We start from the raw sequence: 21,404 nt of genomic DNA on the forward strand, positions 1-21,404 counted from the left end.
TGATATTTTATGTGCTCTCAAAACCTCTATTGTTAGTATATCTCACGATACAGACCCTCAGTAAGAGAGAATAATTTGAATAAAACTATAATGGGTTTCATTGTTTATTCATAAAATAGAAGATTTTAAAGTCTACAATATACAAAAAATTAACCTACATCTACAGAGCCTCACATTTTCTATTTTGGGTATTTTTATTCTTCATTTCAGTTTTTTGTTCTTTAATGAGGACGCTTCCAACCAAATAAAGTCTGTGCCTATGCTATTGTAAGTTATTCTGACCACAAATATGAAGTATTAGTCTCTACTTGCCCAATGAGGACTGGAAAATAAATTCTATTTGTGTGGACACTAGCGCTTAGACAAAACTGATTACTCCACTTAGGTATGTTAAAATTGCAAACTATTACAATATGAAGATTTTACTGGCAGTAAGACTTCAGATCTGTAAGATGTACAACTTTAACATGACACAATCTCCTGTCTTAAATTTCATACGAAATCCTATATATGGCTACAGAACATGTAACACAAAGTGATGGGGTAGGAAAAAAAATCATATTCTTTGCTACTACAAGGTGTTATATGCAAAATATTTTGGAATATGCCTTATTGGCTTTAAGAAAAAAACACCAAAACTACAAAACCAAACAAAAAACAAAGCATAAGGGGTACAAAAAAGAAAAAAAAAGACAAAAAAAAAAAAAAAGAAAGGGGAAAAAATAAAAAAGAAAAAGAAGAGGTTGAGCTTCCAGTGATCTAATCCAGACAACAAAGCAGTCGGTGGAAATATTCCCATTGTTTGAAGTGAGATTTAAATTTGATGCTGTGTTACAAAAAGGGAATTACACTCAAAATGCCTCTGTAGATATGTATGTGTGTGTGCTTCTGCATGTGTGGGTACTTGTGGGTGGGTGAAGGATGGGGAATGTGTGTCTATATATGAATACACAATCATACATATATAAACACACATAATAGTAATTATTAAGTGCAACAGAGTTAGCAAGCAGTAGAAGCAAAATGACTCTGCCTTCAGCCAAGGCTAGTTGACTCTTAACGGGGATTTGGTTTATTACACTACCATACACAGTTCCATAAATATTGCTGACAAAGTTAATATGCAAGAAAGGAACATTTTTCTTACTCCGATCGAAGATGCAATAATCAAATCATAAAACACAAAACCAATAGCCAATCAATGTGAATAAGTCTGCCCATAGGCTTAATTCAAGCAAGCCATTCACTGAGCTATGTGATGGATCTGTCAAATCCAATACAGCATTACAGACATACTAGCAACACCAAGTGAACATGCAATGACAAAATGACAATACGCCCCACTGCCATGCTTTGACTTGTTCTACCTCACAAATCTAAAACTTGATGGCTTGGCTAGTTTCTCTTACTTCAGGCTGGGACAGAAACCTAGCTGTATTTCTATTTATATATTTTAAGATATTACATCAAAGCTGTACAAACATTTTATTGACACCTGATTTAGATATTCCTTTGCACGTCTTTACAAATATTTTTCCCCAAGATTTCTCAGCGTAAAGAGTTGGACAGGCTAAGCTCCAGAATGGTGAAGAAGATATTTAGACCACTGGGTCCTCTTTTATCAGTTGTAAGAATTGGAAAATTTAGCAGAAATGTATTAAATAATGGAAAGCTAAGCACCATCTTTTTTGATCCACCTCTGCCAAGAACTTCAAGTCTTTAAGTGTAATTTAGTATAAACATCCAGTTCTAAGTTGTTTTCAGATGACATTGCTTCCTAATTAAAACAAAATGTACCTGCTGGTTTTGTTGGGCTTGGTTTACAACACTAAGAAATTACTGAAGAAATCTGCAAGTCTACCTCTGTTGTGAAATTGTTTTAAGACTGCGTGATTTGTCTCAAATTCTTAGGGGTTTTCACTGATTTGTTTCATGACATTTCCTTGCCACCTGATTCTCCCCTATGTATCTGTTTGCCTATTTCCAGTGATATTTCCAGCTGTGACAAACAAGGATACCATTGCATTTCTTCACAAGAGAGCTCTCTCACAGCAATCATTATCCATTGACTTGGTGTATTGATTCTGGAGTCCCAAATCTTTCTGTTAACCTTTATTTTTAATTTACCAAAACATGTCTTCAATTTAAAGATTTCCTCCTTCTATCTCCTGACTTAAGAAGCATGTCAAATATGGAACATTACCATTCATCATGTATATGATCTTTTTTATTCTTTAAACTAATCTGAGGTAATACTTCCATGGTAAGTCAACTGCTTCAACAGCAAGTACTCACTGGTCCTATCTTTGTTTTTCTGGGCATTGTTTACACATAAACAGTGAATAGATTTCAAATGTTATTAAAGTAAATGGGGGTTCAAAGCAACACTAAGTAAGAGTGGTGTATAAGGAGATATGAAATCTTCATTATTATCAGAAGATAGCAGATGATTACTGCATTGAGAAGAAAAGATACAAGTAGTTGTACTGAACAGTTTTTCAGCACTTAGAGTATTAATAATTCACAAAGGTTGCTAAATTAAGTTCCTTTAAAAAATGAATGAAAAGTTAATCAAATTAAGCCAACTATAGTTGTGAGTAATCAGAGGTATCCACGTTTGCACATAGTTACTCATATGAAAATAAATCATTATTTGTCCTGTTCTCTGTGCTAGTTTTAGGATTTTCCCTTAAAGAAATCCAGTTACAGTATTTGTAATTAAAACAAGAAACCATATTCACTTGGGGGAAGCAGACTGAAGATGAGGGTTAACCACATTTAAAAAGAGAAGCTAAATTGAAGAAAATAAAATAAAAATCCCAAAGATACAAAATTAATTTAAGATGTTTAAAATTATGCAAGCAAAGACAGGTTATTACCATTCTAATTACACACAAAGTGTATCTGAAAATTAGACATTTTTTCAAAAAATTAATTAAGGGTTATAACAACTGCAGAACTACTGATGCCAGCTCAAGCTTCCTTCACAGCATTTAAGAGCCCTATCTTAGACAAATCCTGTACTTTTTTTGTCAGCGTAACTCTTACTGATGTTGACTCTCTACCCATAGCAGAACACGTGACCAGGTGATGTTTTATCTCACAGCACTTGCTTAGTTTTATGCAAAGGTACATTAATTCATACTTAGAGCATTTAGAATTCATCTTAGATACTGTTCAGTTTCTCTACATAGCATATAGGTTTTCAGAAATTCATTTAGTCAGAGGAATGAGCACCCTACAAAATGATCCAGGGACACCTGAATGGTATCTAGCAAAAAATGCCTAACCAGAGGAGGTAACTTACTAGTTTGGTCCTTTCAGTTTAGTAAGTTTTTAGAAGCAGGAATTGCTTTGCATTACAAGCTGACAGAAAGATACTAGAGCTGCGACATGCTAACACACCTTTGTGGAAATGAAATGAAACTACTGAGTAGCACTTCAATCTTTGTAGGTTACCCTAAGTAGAAAGAGTACATCGTGACCAAAGTGCATACAGCACATCTCTAGCTGACATTACTGATTCAAAATTAAGAGAAAGTAACTTGCTTACCTGTCTGACACAGCATGCCCCAGCCATACATGCAAATTGTTTTATTCACATAACTTTAAAAAATGTATCTTCATTACCCAGAAAAAGCATTTGAAAGGCAAATATGCATGCATAGCATTGTAACATTCATACCATGGTACTTTGTTCTAAAAACACAGAATCCATGAACAGCACTTCAGTCTAAGAAATAGTTCACTGAAATGTCTTAATCTCTTGATTTCTTTAAGAAACAGGAACATTTAAAGCAATGTCTAATTTAGCATCTACAGAAAAATTTCAACACATATTGAAGACTTAAGAAATTAATTCCGTGATTGCAAGGGAAAATTTTCTTATATCAGGAATTGAGAAGTGTGGCCTTCCTTCTTGCTGCTAATGTAAAAGCAATATACATCCTCCCTTTACCACTCTTCAAGTACTTGGAAGGTATTAGAGATCCCATGGATTTTGTTAAGGGCACAGTTTATGAAGAAAACACAGGATATTTTCTTTCTTTTCATTACCAAATGTTGTCCACACACTGTAAAGACTTAAATTTTATGCAATTGGTCAAAATCCTGTTCCTGCTGAAGTCTATAGCAATTTAAGACACTGACTTCAAAGGGGTCCCAATTTTCATCTTGCAAGAAGACAAGTTAATTCACGTGACATCGCTTTTAGTTGACAGAAGTCTTTGCAAGTTTCTCTTACGTAGATTTTAATAATCTTTTATTCCTACTATTATTTCCACCAAATGGGGTTTGCATTTTGAAGGATAAAAATGCAGAGCAAACCAAGAAAAACTTATTTATGCTCTCTATATATTTGGTATTAAAAAAAAAAAAAAAATGCCTGGAAAGAAAGTAAATGGGAAAAAAAAAATTTTGTTGGCCTTGGATAGTTCAAGCTTAGATATACTTCAGTCTCAATTTCTAGCGACTACAATCAATGTCTGTGAGCACTGAGGACACTCAATAGGTTCAGGTTCTAAATCAACAGAAACAATACTTCTAAGACAAATAATGATCTCGAGTAGCAGACCATCACGAGGCTGTACAAGGGTCACAGACATTAAGTGGATGATCTACAGTTTTGGGATGTGCATATCTTATGCCTGATTCTCAATTGAGGCCTCAAATCTCTCAATCTATGGCTATTCATGGATTACAATAAAACAGCCTGCTTCAGATATCACAATTATCTGCAGAGCAACAAGACAGTTATGAGACTTCAACAAGGCAAATTGATAGAATCATCTTCAACTTCCACTGGTCAAGTAGTGATGAGCAGTAAAGGAGGGCTTACCTGTCACTGTAGGCAGCCGCAGTGGCAGTGGCAGGCTGGGCGTACCGGTAGGCAGCATAACCACCCTGAAACACAAACTCAGGCTCTAACTGCTTGGCCACAGCACCTTCAACCACAGTTTGCAAAATTTAGTAACAACTGAAAGAGTACTATCATGCTGTAAACCCAGTTATGGGGTTAAATACATAGGAACTACTGCAGCAAATCATTAAGCAAAATTTATCACCACAAACTGGTTAAGATTTGTTCCAGAGATCAGGAAAAAGCAATGGACTGTATTCATCAATATAAAGTTCTTTTTACAAAACAATACTAAATTCTTCCACCACGTTTCAAGTAGTAATTGTTCTCATGAATGAACTGCATGTATATTAATAAAGCAAACCTGAACTTAAAAGAAAAACTCAGCTGATGATCAATTCTTTCTTGCACAAAATAGGATTTATCATGTCTGGCTGATTAAACTTATGAATATGTGCACTCAATTAACACTTAATGTTACATAGGTTTCCAATTTATACATAAAATTATAATGAAGAAGCAAAATTCTCTTCTTCCATGAATTAACATTCACTTATATGTAACAGTAATTGCAGATGTTCAATTAAGCAAACAGGACAAACAAACACACATTTGAAAGGAATTGTGTGCAGTGATGCATTGATTATCAAACTGTGAGAACAGCAGAGCTTCCTGCTCAATGGACCAGGCTGTTATATCAACCATTTCCAAATGATCTCAGCATGCCAATTAACAAACACAGGCCAGTCTCCACAGATAACACAAACACGATTTACGTCCCAATTAGAATTCACCACCCCATAATCCTCTGGGATAGGGGACTTTTGTATATCCTTTCCCACCTTCCCCCAGCTTAACAAAGAGTTGAATAAGAAACTATCAGGTCACTTGGTTTTGAACAGAATTCACTCTTTTGGTAAAGTGTTCACTTTAATGGATTGATTTTATTCTTTTTCATTTGTTTTTTTTTTGAAGGCTGCACTGACACAAGACATGAAGCTGAAGCATGACGGAGAGGCTACAACGTGTCAGCTTTTACTGGAACATGAGCAAGGTTTTACTGCAGGAACTTCTGGGGGCTTTCTATTTTGATTTTACAAATAAAAATTCACTCTTTTCAGAAAAGCAATTTCATCGACTTTTACAAGCTGCTTCCCATTCTATGGCTTTCCTTGGCGGAAATACTTTCATCCTGAACACGTGTAAGCCTTTGTCGGTTTGAAGATTTGAAGCAGGTCGGTTTTGGAAATCAATCATTCTGCTGATAACGTCACATCACCCTAAGAATAAACTGAAGTTTTACATATACTGACAGCTCATTAGACACTCTAGGCTTTGAATTGTCAGCTTACTTGAGGAACAGTCTGAATTTTTCAAGTGCTAGCACAGAGCATAGCACATTTCCCTCCCCACTCCTGGTCAGCTCCCTGCCAGCAGCAATTGTATCACCCAGCTGCTGGGATCAGGCAGCTGCTTTCATAGCACCACGTATGTGCTCTCGTTTGCTTCCTCTGCAAGCACAGAAGCATTGAGATGAAAGTTTCTCATTTCAGATCATTTGATTTTTATAAAGCAATAGAAGGGCATTACTGTCAAAAATATATAATAGGCACATATTGCTTGCAGGTATGTGCATACAGGCAATCAGATGTCAAATAATGTCACCAAGTGCAATCCAAGCCAGTAAACAGTGAGGCTGAGAGATGATAATGCAAGCTGCACACTTGGTCTGCTTTCTGCTACCAGGAGAAAGGTGAGACATTATACAAATTTATCTGCTCTCTTCTCCTGGGTTTGAGTGCTAAATATAGCACCCTTTTTTTTTTTTTCCTTCTATTTTCACTTGAGTGCTAATATGATCAAGTAGAAGTAGTAGCAGTATAAAGATGGTATTAAGTGTTGTTTTTGCGATCCAGTCCTGAAAGTACGTGGCAGTCTGCAAGTCTTTCTGCGCTGTGGCATGATTGTGTTTGCCACACGTACGACTCTTTCACTTATCCTGTGGATAAGTGTGGTGTCCCACCATTATGTGGGACTCAAGAATGGGCCTCCATGAAGAGTGTCAATGTTTTGGTGTTCTTACTAAGAAAAAAAAAAAAGAGACAAACTGGTCAGTCTTAAATATGCAGATGGCAGACTCTGTGAGGATTTTTTTCTTTGCTCCCTAAACAATAAGGGCTGCATTCCTTTTATGCTTACATTTGAATTTGCTTTCATCAAAGAATTGCTGCTGAACAATGATGCTCAATTCTGAACTTTATTGAGATGCCTTAGATTCAACAACCGCTATGACATTTGTGAGAGCTCTGGAAAGACTGAGTCAAAAGCAATAAAGAAGAAATCAAAGATACTGAGTTATTGAATTTGCCTGAGTTCTTTGGGGAACTAAAATGCAGGATGAATTTGGTTATCATGAAAATCAGAATTCCCTGCCAGTCCATGTCATGATTTCCTATTCTAACATAAACTATTGTATAATTACATATAAACACTTTCTTAAGCAAATTCTCTGTGTGGGATTTGTGTCCTGCAGGTTTGGTGGGGAGCTAAGAATCCTTATAGATTTACTTCAGATTTACACTGCAGCAACAAAATAAGCATAAGTGTAAGGTGCACTTTATGTTGGGAATCAAGATGGAAATCTGACTCAAACCCCTGATCTCTAAATGTCTGCAAAAAGTTCTACTCTGCAGCTTTTTCTCTAATTTGGAACTTGGCTGACATCTTAGATGAAGAATACATTAGTAACATTCACTACATATAAATCCCTTGAGTAATACAGCAAATATTTATTTTCATGCCTTAAGACTACATTTAGAACAAATTACATTGTAATTGCATAGTAACAAATAGCAATTTTCAGTTCCTATGTTTTAGAAATGTTTTAGGAATGCTTTTTTTCCTTTTTTTCTCTCACTTGACGCAGTAAAAGTACCTGACTGTTATGTTTAAAATCATTATTTGTGAAATTCAGCTGAAATAATAAATTAAACTAAAATAATGGGGGGGAAAAGCCTCTTTCCTTATCTGTGCTCCCCTATTTCAAATAATTCCAAACAATGATTACAGAATGATACAGCAGCTTAAATAGTCTTAAAAAATTAAGTATAGAGCTAAGACACTTGCAGTCCAACTATAGGGAGATAGCTCACTGGCAGAAAATACCAAACAGGACACTTACAACAATAACTGTGGTATTTCATGGGGTAGGAAAAATATCTGTTAGTCTGTGATAGAATCTGGAAAATCGAATGCATCTGTAGTCTATTCTTATCATTTATACACAGAGTCCAATTTCTCCCATAATTGAGTGGTAGTATGATTTTACAAGAGTGTACAATCAGCATAATGAGCTTTTTTCCATCAGTCAGTATGCCATACCTGAGGGAATTTATTGCCATACACAGGCTCGTGCACTACTGCTCTATAAAGAAACAGAAATGTAATGATTTGCATGAGTAAGGAAAGAAGGACGGAAAGAAAGATGTAAGGAAGGAATTTAGACAAATTCCCCAAAGTTGCTCATTACAATTTTCCTTTCAAAGTTTTATACATCCCTGTGGCTCAGGCAAATTGAAGAGCAGCGAGACTGAAGATCAGTAGCCAATTGTCACAGAAAAAAAAATCTTATTTTTAGAAGGAAAACACAGAAATTTTAGGTAAGATATGATAAAATAAACATGAACAGAAAACATAAAAACAACACATATGAATTTTTAAATAAATTCTCTATATGTGTGGCAAGAATTACTTCCCCAAAAAGAAATTATACAAATGCACATCTCTAGATTACAAATCCAGGAACACATATGTGCACCTCCTCTTAAAATACCTAAATTACTCTTAAAAATCTTCATCTGAGTGGTACTGACAGTGTTTATGGTAGATACAGATAAACTAAGTGACTTTTAATGATGAGCATTGTTTTTATTAGAATTTCCTCTTGCTAATGTATTTAATATTTTGTGTGTAGGCTGAAAATGACTTTTTTCCCCTCAGTTTTTACTTCCTATACTTCCTTTCACTCAAAGATGTCAAAGTATTTTGTGAAGACAAATTAATCAAGGTTCAAAAATTTTTCTAGTATTGACAATTACACCTGCCTTATTATCTACAAATAGAGAAATGGGATTGAAAATGGCATGAATTATACTCAGCCCTGCAGAACATAGAAAGTAGAAGTCACTTCCTCTCCTTCCACTCGCATGATACTGAGGTTTAAACAGCATTTGTTCTGCTTGTGGAGTAAAATGTGACTGGCAGAATTAAAAATAAAATATCCACCACCATTTTGTGCTGGCTCAGCTTGTGGAACAGATCTGTGTGAAAGGTTTGTGCTGTTTCTGTATTATCTGTTATCTGTTGCCTCAAAGAAGCTCTTGGCAGTATATCCAAACTGACAATACCTATATTAATTACAATCAAACCTAATCACCGGGACTGCTGCAGCTTGCTTTTTTTTTTGTCCTCTTGGACTGTTTCTATCCCAAATAAATATCATAGAGATTAAGAGACATTTCATCACTACATCTCAAAACTTTAAAAAAGGTGTCATGAAGTGTTCCAGCATGCAGAGCCCACTGATCCTTGGAGAGTCTATGGCCTTTGAAACAGTAATTTCTCCCCTTCTGTTTCTCTGAGTCACAGGAAATGGAACATCCTTCTAGTTATAAAAACACAAAAATCTTTAGCACTTACACTAATGACTTCAGTGTTTCCTGCATACCCTTGTTTTCACATTAGAACAGTGCCTTTCAGGTTATCTGACTTGCATCGATGGGCTTTTTCCTACTATCAAGGGAATGTTCCTTAGATAATTATATCTGTTTTTTCTTTGAGAAAGAAATCCATGCCCTGGCCTCAATACCATCCTACCTTTGATCTAAAGGTGATGGAAACAGTTATTGGCAATCTTGTTCCATAGCCCTGATCACAAAAGTATGCCACATTCTCAATCAGAAAAAAGATCTTACACATACATACTAATGTGTTGTCATGGACTCTCACCAGCTGCAGTATCACAGGTCCAAAATCCTGAGAACAGGTCAGATAATCTCCCAGGGACCAAGACTGAGTAATGTACATGGTTAAACCGTGTCACCAAGGGACGTCTGAAGCTGCTGATGACAGAGTTTGGAAGTTTTTCATATTTCTTAGTCTTCCCACTTGTTAGATGTGGATTGAAGACTGACATCTTCTGAAAACATTCTTTATGACAATGGTAAAAAAGCCCACAGACTGAAGACAAAGCAGAGCAAGTGTGTAGAGCTATTATTCTAACTGCAAATTTCTGTGTCTATTTTTGCTTCATTTTGTGGAGTGTATTTTCTTATTTTCACAGGTGTCAATCTTCATCTAGGAACTTCTATATTTGCTGGCAGGCAACCTTAATTCTCTTTTAATGACTTTTTCTCTTAGTGAATCAATACTTAATTTTAAAAGGTCTTCCTTACTTCCTAATTGTCTCCTTTATTTTTCTTACTCAAAGGCACATTTAAAAAGGAATTCAATAGCTCAGCTATTTCAGAAGCATTATTACATTCCATACAGAACTATATGAAATACAGAATATATTATATTACCTCTAGAATCAGGGCTGTTGATTTTTCATTTTAGACTGTACTTTTCACCTATTTTTATATTCCTAGTCTCTTCTAGTCCTCTGGTTGATATTACGCAGCCCTGGTTATTTGCTGTTCTTGGCTCACCCTGCAGTTTTAACTCAACCAGTATTATCTGTGTCTTCCCTCCTTCCTTTCCACAAAATCTAGCCATCAAAGTCTAAATTGACAGCTAGTTATGAAGAGATTAGCATGTTCCATATGGTGTAATCATATCAGAACAAAACCCACTTTGCTTTGGTATACTTGTTAATGCATATTTTATGTCTGGCTTTTCAGTCCTGTGTTCCTTTTGTTTTGGTATTTTTAAGGCATTTGCTCCTTCACAGAGCTTCAGCTCTGCACTTCAAGTGAAAAGCTGAGTAGAACTATGCCATAATCAATTGAGATTTAGTAAATAACTTGGACCACTGCAAACTAATACACTAAGAACTAATACACTGTGAATGGTAAGGTTTCTTTTGATTTATGTCAGTTCTCTCTCTCTCTCCCACTCCTGAAAAATTATTTATATGTAAGAAAGAACAAATGTGAAGAAAAATGAATTACAAAAAAAGAAGCTCTGAACATTATATATATATATATAAAAAAAAGACAAACACATTTCCCAAAGAGTGTTTTAATTTTGTGAGCTGCTCTAAACATTCTGCTGCATGAAAAAGGCTAAGAAATGAAATCAGAAACACAAGGCTGCAACTGAGTAAAAACCAGTGCCCCAGATCAGTTATTCCATTTTCTAAGGTACCTGACTATTCCAGACAACAAAACTGAGGCTACCCTAGAAATTAGTGATTTCTTCAGTACCTTCCTCACTGAAATCACTTTCCATTTGGAAACAAAATGTTCAAGTCTGTGAGAGAGTATGAGGCCACCCAAAATTAATACTGGCAATCACCAAAAGAGATGTTTCTGATTTTCAGCAGCAGTGTGTTCCAAAACTATAAGCTGCTATAGTCACATTTAGCTCCCACCTATATTACCACGTTAAGCAACCCTGAGAAGGATGTCTTGCTGCCTTTCAGATCCTCAGGCTGGCAAAGTAAGCAAAATGGATGTCACATTCTTTTGACAGCTTCAAGAAATATGAGAACTGGAATCCACACCTGAATAAATCCATGCTGGACCACATATCCTGTATAGCTCACAATTTCAGCAGCAATGTGTTTAGGTGAGATGAAAGCAGCATACTACAGGTGAGTAAGCCTTTGACAAATGTGTGATTCTCATGTGTTGTAAACAATGTTACTGATAACATCACTAAGTACATCACTACAGTGGGAACTTTAGCCCACGTTATTTTATTTTGCATATATTTTTCATCTGTATGAATGAGTTTTCAGGTAAGTGTCACCCTTCTTTCTACCTCCATCAGAAGAAACAAAATCTATTTCCTGCATGAATTCAAAATTGTTTTCCTTTTTTGTATAAAGCTTGGTTAAAAAAAAAAAAGTGAAACAAAAGAAAAAAAAAGGAAAAAATCTGTTCCCTTGGAAATAGTTCTATAAGGATGCTGATAATCATTATAAGGAATGTATCCCAGCACTACCTACTGACTTTTCAATATTCATACCAATTTCAACTCATCCGCCTCTTGGTATCTCAAAATGAACAGAAGTACAAGTACCTTAGGGAGCATGGGGACTTAGGTAACATACTGCTTTATCAAAGTAATAACAAATGTGAAAGTTTACCGGAGTATCAGTAAAATATTTTATATCTAACACATAAGGAGTAGGAATTAATTATTTTAGAAGAGTGAAATTGAGCCTTAACCACCTAAACCCTCTTGCATACTCAGACATAAGTAGCCTCTTTGTATAAATTCAAGAAAATAGCTTGCCAAGAAAGTTTAAAAATATATTATCTAAAAGGAAACTGGAGAGCAAGGAGGTGAACTAGGTAATGATGAATCCAGGGCTAGAAATCCTTACTGAGAAATATAACCACTTCTTATATCATGGGCAGTCTCTAGCCATTTCATTCCAATTACAATATATGGATTTTGAAAGAGCAGATGGAAGCCTACTCAGGTAACACACAATGCATAGAAATATCTCACTATTGTCATCAAGCTCTACTGCCACCATGGCATTCACATATACCAATGTGGCCTGCATTTGGGAATATTCTCTCTCTCTCCTTTCATACTTGAAGTATTACTCAGCTTGCCTTGATTTTTAAAAGATGAGCTTTTGGGGATTTGCAGAATAATGTTTCTGCTTTATTTTTGTTTTGTCTTTGAACTTCAATTTGGCAGGGAGACGCCCTCCGCACATGCACACACATTTTTCACATCTTTTTGCATTCACTCCGCATTTGATTGAAGAGTTAATTCAGCTCCACTGAACAATGATAGATGTAATGAACAGAAAGGTCTTCCAATGTGAGAGATATTCTTCTCAATTCTTTCTGACAGGCAAGGGATGGTAAATAGACAAAACAGAGTCAAGCTAGGCAGCAAACTTGTAAAAAGAATGACTCTGGTAATGTACAAGGACAGCATGCACATCAATGAATACTTACATAAATGTCTGCACCATAAAATCCATCCTGGTATACAACACTGCAAGGATGCACACACAAAGAAAAACATCCATATTAGTGCATTTCCACATGCAAATGCCACCAACCCCTGCACAGCTGAGGTTAGTCTTGTCACAAGAACAGAGGGAGAGGGAGGGAAGGCACTCTTCACATTGGTGAAGGAGCTTGGTAGAAATTATCAGAAGTGAAACAGTACTGAACACATCATTTCGTAAAGTATGCCAAATGCTTAGTCAAAGAGAAAAGCATGGCAGGACTGGAAAGTACTTTTGATAAAGTTTTGGAGGAGAGATTTCTTCTGGTTGGTTTTATTTTTTCACTGGAAAAATTTTCAGTGGGCCAATCCTAAAATCCCTTTGACACAATGCTATCTCTTGAATCATTACTTTCTTGTCCCACAGTTATACCAACCCTCTGAAACAGAGCAGTAGTTGTCATTACTTAGATAGATAACAAAACACAGCACAATTTTACATAGTGAAAGGAATGTGTGAAGTAATTTCATGGTGGTATTCTACCCATTGGGTCAAGTCTCAAACCCTCAGCATGCACAGAGGGCTGCATTGTTGGCTTGACATCCATTTGTGATAGTGACAAGAAGTCTGTTTAGAATGTTATGCAATTATTCTTGTTAAAAATGTTAACCTTCCTCAATTTATCATTTTACAGCTTTGGCGAACACACCAATGTTCTGAGCTCCCCTGCAGTTTGCTTGGATACTACTTCTCCAAAAAAAATACAGTATTGTTATATTGCTGTCAACAGTTTACCCAGAGACTGCTGCATTTCAGCTCAGATAAACTGTCAGTGTAAATAGCTCAGATTTCTGATTTGAAACCCTTCAGGATAAATGACACAGTATGACAAAGACGGTTTCAATGATTACACTAACTGGAACTACACAACAGTGTCCTACCAATTACACTCATTACCCAGGTCCTGCAATTTGATATTCATTTGGCAGTTCTGCAGCTTAAAATGGATATTCCCAGTATCAGAATCAACCCGAGCTGTTCCAAGAGCTAAACATGAGAGCACACAATAGGATTTTTGCAACAACGCTTTCATTGTAGGAATACTATTATCTGGGAATAATAGTTATTACCAAGTAGCTAGACTAAGCTGTTTTGCAATTCCAAGAAGAATTTTCATGTCAGAAATACAACTGATCTATTGAGGTCAACGACCAAAACCCACAGGGCTGAGCTGGTATGTGTCTGAGTCAGAATCACTTGAGAAAAATCATAAATATGCATACATGCACACAAAGCACATTGATAAAACCACATTGATGACAGAAGTTTGTTATGGAATAATAAAGTGTGAAAACTCATGGTGGATCTGCCATTTGCTTCTGTAAGGTCAGACCTTTAGTCGTGCATTTTTCTATTTATTATGTCTGCAGAGCTAAATATGCCAAACCTGCTCTGCAGTGGCATCTTTAGAGAGCTTGATATTGACAGTGTATTGCATCTTCCTTTTGGTTTTGATATTCTCATTAAAACATTACATGCTTATCTTATACCTGTTTCCATGTAAGGCATAAAACATTCCACATGACTGTGAGGGTGAAGTACAAAACTGTGAACAAGGTGGAGGGAGTTTTATGAGATGATATACAAATGATACATTTCACTTTTCTGAAGATGGAGGCCCCACAATCACAACCCTCAGTTCCTCATATTGCTAGAACAAGGTGGAGGAGCTGGGCATGAAAGAGTGAAGCTGAGCCGGGGAACTTTCATAGACTTTTCAGAGAATATTTTCTCTCTTCACTGTTCCTGTAATTCATTGACTCCTCTTGTGAATCTTACCAGTGCAGTCAAGTTTTTTTCTAACAGCACTCTTCATCAGAAGGATAAAGTAAAACATAAAGAGCTATAGTTTGCTCTTGTGATTTTTTTTTTTTTCCCTTTAGTATATAATTTTCCATAGAGTACTTTGCTTGGCTTATCACCCCCTTTTCTCTCTCTGAAGCTGTAGGCAGAGAACAGATTATAAGTCTGAAGCACAGGCAGAGACTGGTTGCATCACAGGGGAACCCACCCCACCACAGATCTTTATATATCCTATTAAAAACGTGCCTTGGCAGACAGACAAATCTTGAGCTCCTTGCAGACCAATGTATGGGCTGGAAATAGCCACATGACTGAAATCTGAATTACTTCACCCAGAAATGGATAATAGGTTAATGCACTACCTGGAGGCATTAAAATAAGAACAAGAAGTTTAGAAATTGGGGGGGGTTTATTCAGTTTTATTTTATGATTTTACTGTGCTGAGAAAAATTGAGAGAAGAGAGAAATAATGATTTAATAAGAAAACGGGCATCTAAATGGCATCATATATGGCAACTGTTTCCTGAAATTATTTTTCTATAAATACAAAACTGTTTTCTCACCAACTATTACACATCTGCTTTGCACCGGTTTAGCTGCTTTATTTTAGTCTCTGTGTCTTATAATCCTTTTGTAACTATATTAAGACAAACTATTTACTAGTTTAGATTCCACCTTTATTATATCCTGGGAGGACTACATCTGTCTTCATTATCATTTTTCTATCCTCATCTTTCAAAAAGATTGGGTTGCATAATCTGTCAATGACATATGAAGACAGTTCTCGACTGCACAAAGTTACTTAGTTCAGTAACTTCACAGCAACTGAGTATAAATGGCCCTCAGTCATACACACAACCTGAACAAGTTAATATAAATAACCCCAGGTGGATTAAGTGCATGGAGGGATTGATTTAGTACAACAAAGGGGCATCACAACCCTGATTTCATTCATGGCAATATGAATCATGGTTATAGTTTGTTATTTCCCCTTGATCACAACTAAGAGAAAACACCCAAGGAACAAAAGTTCCCTGTTTTCTCATTGATGGTAGGGTTATCTTTGCTGCCTTACACATTTGTCAGGGTTTTGGTCACAGGAATCCCCTATTATACAAAACCTTTTATACAAAGACTTTACAAAACAAGTAATAGAAGAGATGCAACTACAATCTTATTTAGAAAAACAAACAAACAAACAAGCACAACAAACTGAAACCCAACAAGAAACAAAACAAGAAGCAAAACAAAGACTGAAAATCAAAGCAACAGCTTTCAACAGTCTATGACATAGCTTTCACTGCTGTAAATATAGACCTGAATGTCTTGCATAAGGCTGTTCCAACTTTTTAGAATGTCTGACTACAAGCTCTTGTCTTTTCAGTCTCAACATTTTCTGCCATGAGCAAGTTATATTATCTGCTCTGAAAAATTAATTGAGGGCACTTCTGCAAAGAATAAAGCTGGATGACATAAATCACAGTGTGCTGGCAAGACACGTGTTTTGTTCTAACAGTTGCAGATACATACAAAGCACAGCATGCACTGCAAGAGGAAGTTTCTTTGAACCTAAACAAACGTATTGGAACAAACCATAACCACTGCATTAGATGGTGCAGCTTCTATTAATCATCCTTCTTTCTAAAATTCAGAGTAAGGTCCTGGACAATAAAGCTTCTTTGAAAAATTTTAATTGGTTAGAATGTAGCACTCCAAAACAATTATTTTAACAAAGGGGAACAGCTTCTGAATGGTCTTGGTTACTTCTCCTCCCCAACCTGACAATTTTATTTAGGGCTGGGGTTTTGTTTTTATTCTTCTTTTCACGTGGGGGGGGGGGTGTCAGAAATCAGAAAAAGGCATACTGCTATCCCCTGTTTTCCCGGTAAGACACCAGAAGCAGAGATAGGGACTGAAAGGTAATTCTCTGTTAGCTTCATCAGAACTGGAAAGAGCAGAAGGGAAATGTGAAGACAAAGTCATCACACACTAAACTTGAGAAGAACATTAAGCAAAGGATGCTGGAATAGAGGGGCTTTCCACTGGATTTGCTAATACTGCTATCTACAACTATCTGTCATGCTACCAGCTATACAGTGACACCGGGCTTGCTTGATAGCAGTATCAAGATGGAGCATCATATTCAACAGCTATTAAAGGTATCAAAGTCAGATCAGAAGTCTGCCAGAGACAACAAAAATTGCTTCTTTTTCCTTTCTTTTGGCAACGTAAGTATTGCCCAATGCAGCTTATGCTTTAGTTAAGAAATTTCTTACACCATTAGTAGGTGCTTTGCCAATAGATAACCCTAGAAAAACATAGGACAAGCCAAGAAGAAATTGCTTTTTACAGTGATGTCTTTTTTCATTTTATCATTTAAATTTTATTTTGTACAAAACCAGTATTTAGTAGCTGGAGAGAAATCTGCAAGAATGGGCAAAGAAGTAGGAAGTTCAAATCTTCCTACATGGAAGCTGTCCCAGGAAAGAAGGTATGAAAGGAATTTAGTCAGCTTCAAACAGCAAGTGCTTTGCTTCTCAATGAAGTCACCAATCTTGCTGTGAGGTTTCTGGAGAACCTTCTAAGATGTGCAGGCAATAGCTCACAGCTGCACAGCTACAACCTCCTACAATGACAGGCTCTGCTCTCCATGAGCCTCTCCTGCCATATGCAACCCGACTATCTCTTTCTTCTTTTCCTCTGCAGCACAGATTTGAAGCTGTACTCTCCACACTCTTTACATTTCAGCATTCAGCTTTCTCATGCAAACGAAACTTTACAGCCTCATTTCAGTTTTGGTAGGTTTTCATGGTACACAAATGAATTAGGTTGCACACTGTAGTATTTCAAGGCATAAGAAATGGTACCACAGATGCTGAAAATGAAGTATTTTTCATAAGCTAATAAAGAAGATGCTATCTTGAGGAATTTGTGAAATGCCTCAAAAGCCAGTAAAGGAACCATTAATTATGCAGTGCTACCTATCTCATACACACTGGTTTCTTTTTTACATGGCACATTTTAAAACACATGTGCTGTTCTTTGATTGATACAAAAAGCATTGCTTTAAATATGGAGCTACTCAACAATTCTCCTTAGAGCAGGTGAAGAGAGCTGTCCATACAAATCACACTAGCTTGTTTTGCCTGATGACTACAGAATCTACTAGATTTCCTTACAGACTGGAGCTTGTGGCCATTTCATAACTTTGTTGATAATCAGTTTCTAAGATAACAGTTTCTAAGTCTAATTCCATTGTGGTCATTGGAGTTAAATCCAGCTGGTGGCTGGTCACAAGTGGCCTCAAGGGCTCAGTGTTGGGATCACTTCTGTTTATTATCTTTATTGATGACCTTGATAAAGACATAGAGTGTGTCATCAGTAAGTTTGAAGATGCACTAAGTTGAGTGGGAGTGTTGGTATTCATGAGGGTAGGGAGGATCTACAGAGAGAATTGGATAGATGGGATCAATGGGCCAAGGTTAATGGGATGATCTTCAACAAGGACAAATTCCAGGTGCTGCACTTGGGTTACAACAACCTCAAGCAGTGCTACAGGCTTGGGGAAGTGTGGCTGGAAAGCTGCCTGGCAGAAAGTGACTCAGGGTTCCAATTGACAAGAAAGTGAATATGAGCCAGCAGTGTGTCCAGGTGGCCAAGACAATGGCATCCTAGCTTGTACCAGAAATGCTGAGTGCTGCAGGAGCAGGAAGGTGATTGTCCCCTTGTAGTCAGCTCTGTTGAGGCCACACCTTGAGTATTGTGTTCAGTTTTAGGCACCATGTTACAGGAGAGATGTTGAGGTACAGTGACCAGAATGAATGACTGCCATATAAGAAAACTCTCGTATGTGCTCACACAAGGAGCATGAAGGTGAAGCTGCACTTATTCCTGCAGGAGCAGGGAGCTGATTGTCCCCTTGTAGTCAGCGCTGGTGAGGCCACACCTTGAGTATTGTGTCCAGTTTTCGGCACCTCAATACAAGAGAGGTGTGGAGGTACTGGAGTGAGTGCAGAGGAGGGCAGAGAAGCTGGGGAAGGGCCTGAAGAGCCCTTATGACGAGTTGCTGCCACAAAGAGAGACTGAAGGAGCTGGGGCTGTTTAGTTTGAAAAAGAGGAGGCTGAGGGGAGACCTCATTGCTGTCTACAACTATCTGAAAGGACATTGTGGAGAGGCTGGTGCTGGTCTCTTCTCTCAGGTAACTAGTAACAGAACAAGAGGGAGTGGCCTCAAGCTGTGACTGGAGAGGTTTAGCCTGGACATTAGGAAAAATGTTTTCATGGAACGAGTAGTCAGGCATTGGAATGTGCTGCCCAGGGAAGTGGTTGAGTCACTAACCCTGGATGTGTTTAAAGGTGGTTTTGATGTGGTGCTTGGGGATATGGTTTAGGGGTGAACCTTGTTGAGTAGGGTTATCAGTTGAATTTGGTGGTCCTCAGGGTCTTTTCCAACCTGAATGCTTGTGATTCTGTGTGAAAACCTCACAGCTGGTGTCAAAGAGGACACCAGTGAATGAGAACAAGGACAGATTCCAGGGAGACCAAACAGGCTTCTGTTGCACAGCAAGGCATCCTGAGGCACTGCTGCTGAGATGAACACCAGCAAGCAACATGTCAGACTGATCTAAGAAATAGATGTTCTCAGCTTTACAGTTGATTTCCAAATTTAAAGCAAAACAGCTCACTTTCAGTCCCAAAACTTTGCAGTATAAACAAGTGTAAAGATAGTTTTAGATTAAGTATTAGATTTTATTTTGGTAGTAAGCTAAGGTTAATGAAATAAAATGAAAAAGGTAATTTAACACTTCACCTTTACATTTGACACTTGCATGTGGGTCTTTTTTGAAAAGCATTTTTTTCCCCCTAATTCAACACTGCAGGAATTTAATGAAGATTTATAATAATTTTAAAAAAAAAATGTATCTGTGATTATACAAAATAAATGCCTCCTTGTGTTTTCATTCTGATGATAGAAACTACTTTAGGATGAAATTGTTTGCTTTACTCTTAAGGCTGGGCTCCTTCCCGGAGTGAAAAATGAGAAATTGCTACTAAATGAATTGCAAAACAGCATTCAAAGATTTTTCCATTTTTCTTATCAACAAATGATATTCCAAGTTGTTTGCTTCCTTCTGTACGTTGATTCATTTTCGGTGATCTCTTTATTATCTCTCTAATTTTCCTTGACTGCTATTCTGATTGTGACTGAAAATGACATTTTTATAATTTATTTTCATTGATTAAGTATTTTCTTCTCATGAAAATCCCTTTCTGCCTCTTTGACAGGTCAGAGTACACAGTGGGTGAGCATAGAACAAAGCAGTACAAAGAAATTCCAAACTATGCTATCACAGAATAATCACAGAATCACCAAGGTTGGAAGAGACCTCAAAGATCATCAAGTCCAACCTGTCACCACAGACCTCATGACTAAACCATGCCACCAAGTGCCACATCCAATTCCCTCTTGAACACCTCCAGGGATGGTGACTCCACCACCTCCCTGGGCAGCACATTCCAATGGCGAATGACTCTCTCAGCGAAGAACTTTCTTATCTCCAGCCTAAACCTCCCCTGACGCAGCTTGAGACTGTGTCCTCTTGTTCAGGTGCTGATTGCCTGGGAGAAGAGACCAATCCCCTCCTGGCTACTATCTCCCTTCAGGTAGCTGTAGACAGCAATAAGGTCTCCTCGGAGCCTCCTCCAGGCTAACCTATACCAGCTCCCTCAGCCTTTCCTCAGGGGGCTTGTGCTCGAGGCCTCTCCCCAGCCTCGTTGCCCTTCTCTGGACATGTTCAAGTGTCTCAATATCCTTCTTAAACTGAGGGGCCCAGAACTGGACACAGTACTCAAGGTGTGGCCTAACCAGTGCAGAGTACAGGGGCACAATAACTTCCCTGATCCTGCTGGCCACACTATTCTTGATGCATCCCAGATGCTGGAAGGAAGCAGTACAATTACATCAAAATATCTATGCATTACACTTGGAACTTTAATTCTTCCTGCTGAGACCCTGTACTAACAAAACTATAAAAACTGATATAACACACACTTCTACACACAGAGCACCCACATGTGCCCCCTTAAAGTAAAGTAAATTTAAAGTTATTTACTGGTGTAGAAGCATTTACTCATTTTGAAAATACTACCAAAAAGTTATTGTCCAACTCAAAACTTGTATATGTTGTCCCATATAACTTTATGGCTTTGTATTAAAGTAAGGCACTATGTTTGTGACAACATGAAGCTGGTAATAACCCATGTTGTTATCTTGCTACATATTGTGCTCTGTTCAATTAAAAAATTTCTTTTCATGCTAAGTAGGGATGGAAAGAGTCCACTTTATATACAGTATTCACAGATTGACAGAGTCACAGACTGAACTGGGTTGGAAAGGATCCACAAAGGTCATCTTCTCCAAACCCCCTGAAGTCAGCAGGGGCACCTCCAACTAGATCAGGCTATCCAGGGCCACATCAAGCTTGATCTTGAATGTCTCAAGGGATGGGGCCTCAACTACATCCTTTACCAGCATTTCACCAC

The 21,404-nt window shown here is 37.3% G+C and overlaps 1 protein-coding gene across 44 annotated transcripts in view; it reads right to left on the reverse strand.

Annotated features, from left to right (window-relative positions):
* The window catches only part of RBFOX1 (RNA binding fox-1 homolog 1), an 840,672-nt gene that overhangs the window by 27,111 nt on the left and 792,157 nt on the right, over positions 1–21,404 (reverse strand). For all 44 annotated transcript variants that reach the window (XM_054180641.1, XM_054180671.1, XM_054180655.1 and 41 more), the window contains 2 exons: positions 13,003–13,042; positions 4,838–4,902 (listed from right to left, as the gene is read on the reverse strand). In XM_054180641.1, coding sequence (XP_054036616.1) covers positions 4,838–4,902; positions 13,003–13,042 — 105 coding nt within the window. The remainder of the gene's footprint in view (positions 1–4,837; positions 4,903–13,002; positions 13,043–21,404) is intronic.

Source organism: Dryobates pubescens, chromosome 4 (assembly GCF_014839835.1).
Source record: "Dryobates pubescens isolate bDryPub1 chromosome 4, bDryPub1.pri, whole genome shotgun sequence".
Lineage (NCBI taxonomy): Eukaryota > Metazoa > Chordata > Aves > Piciformes > Picidae > Dryobates > Dryobates pubescens.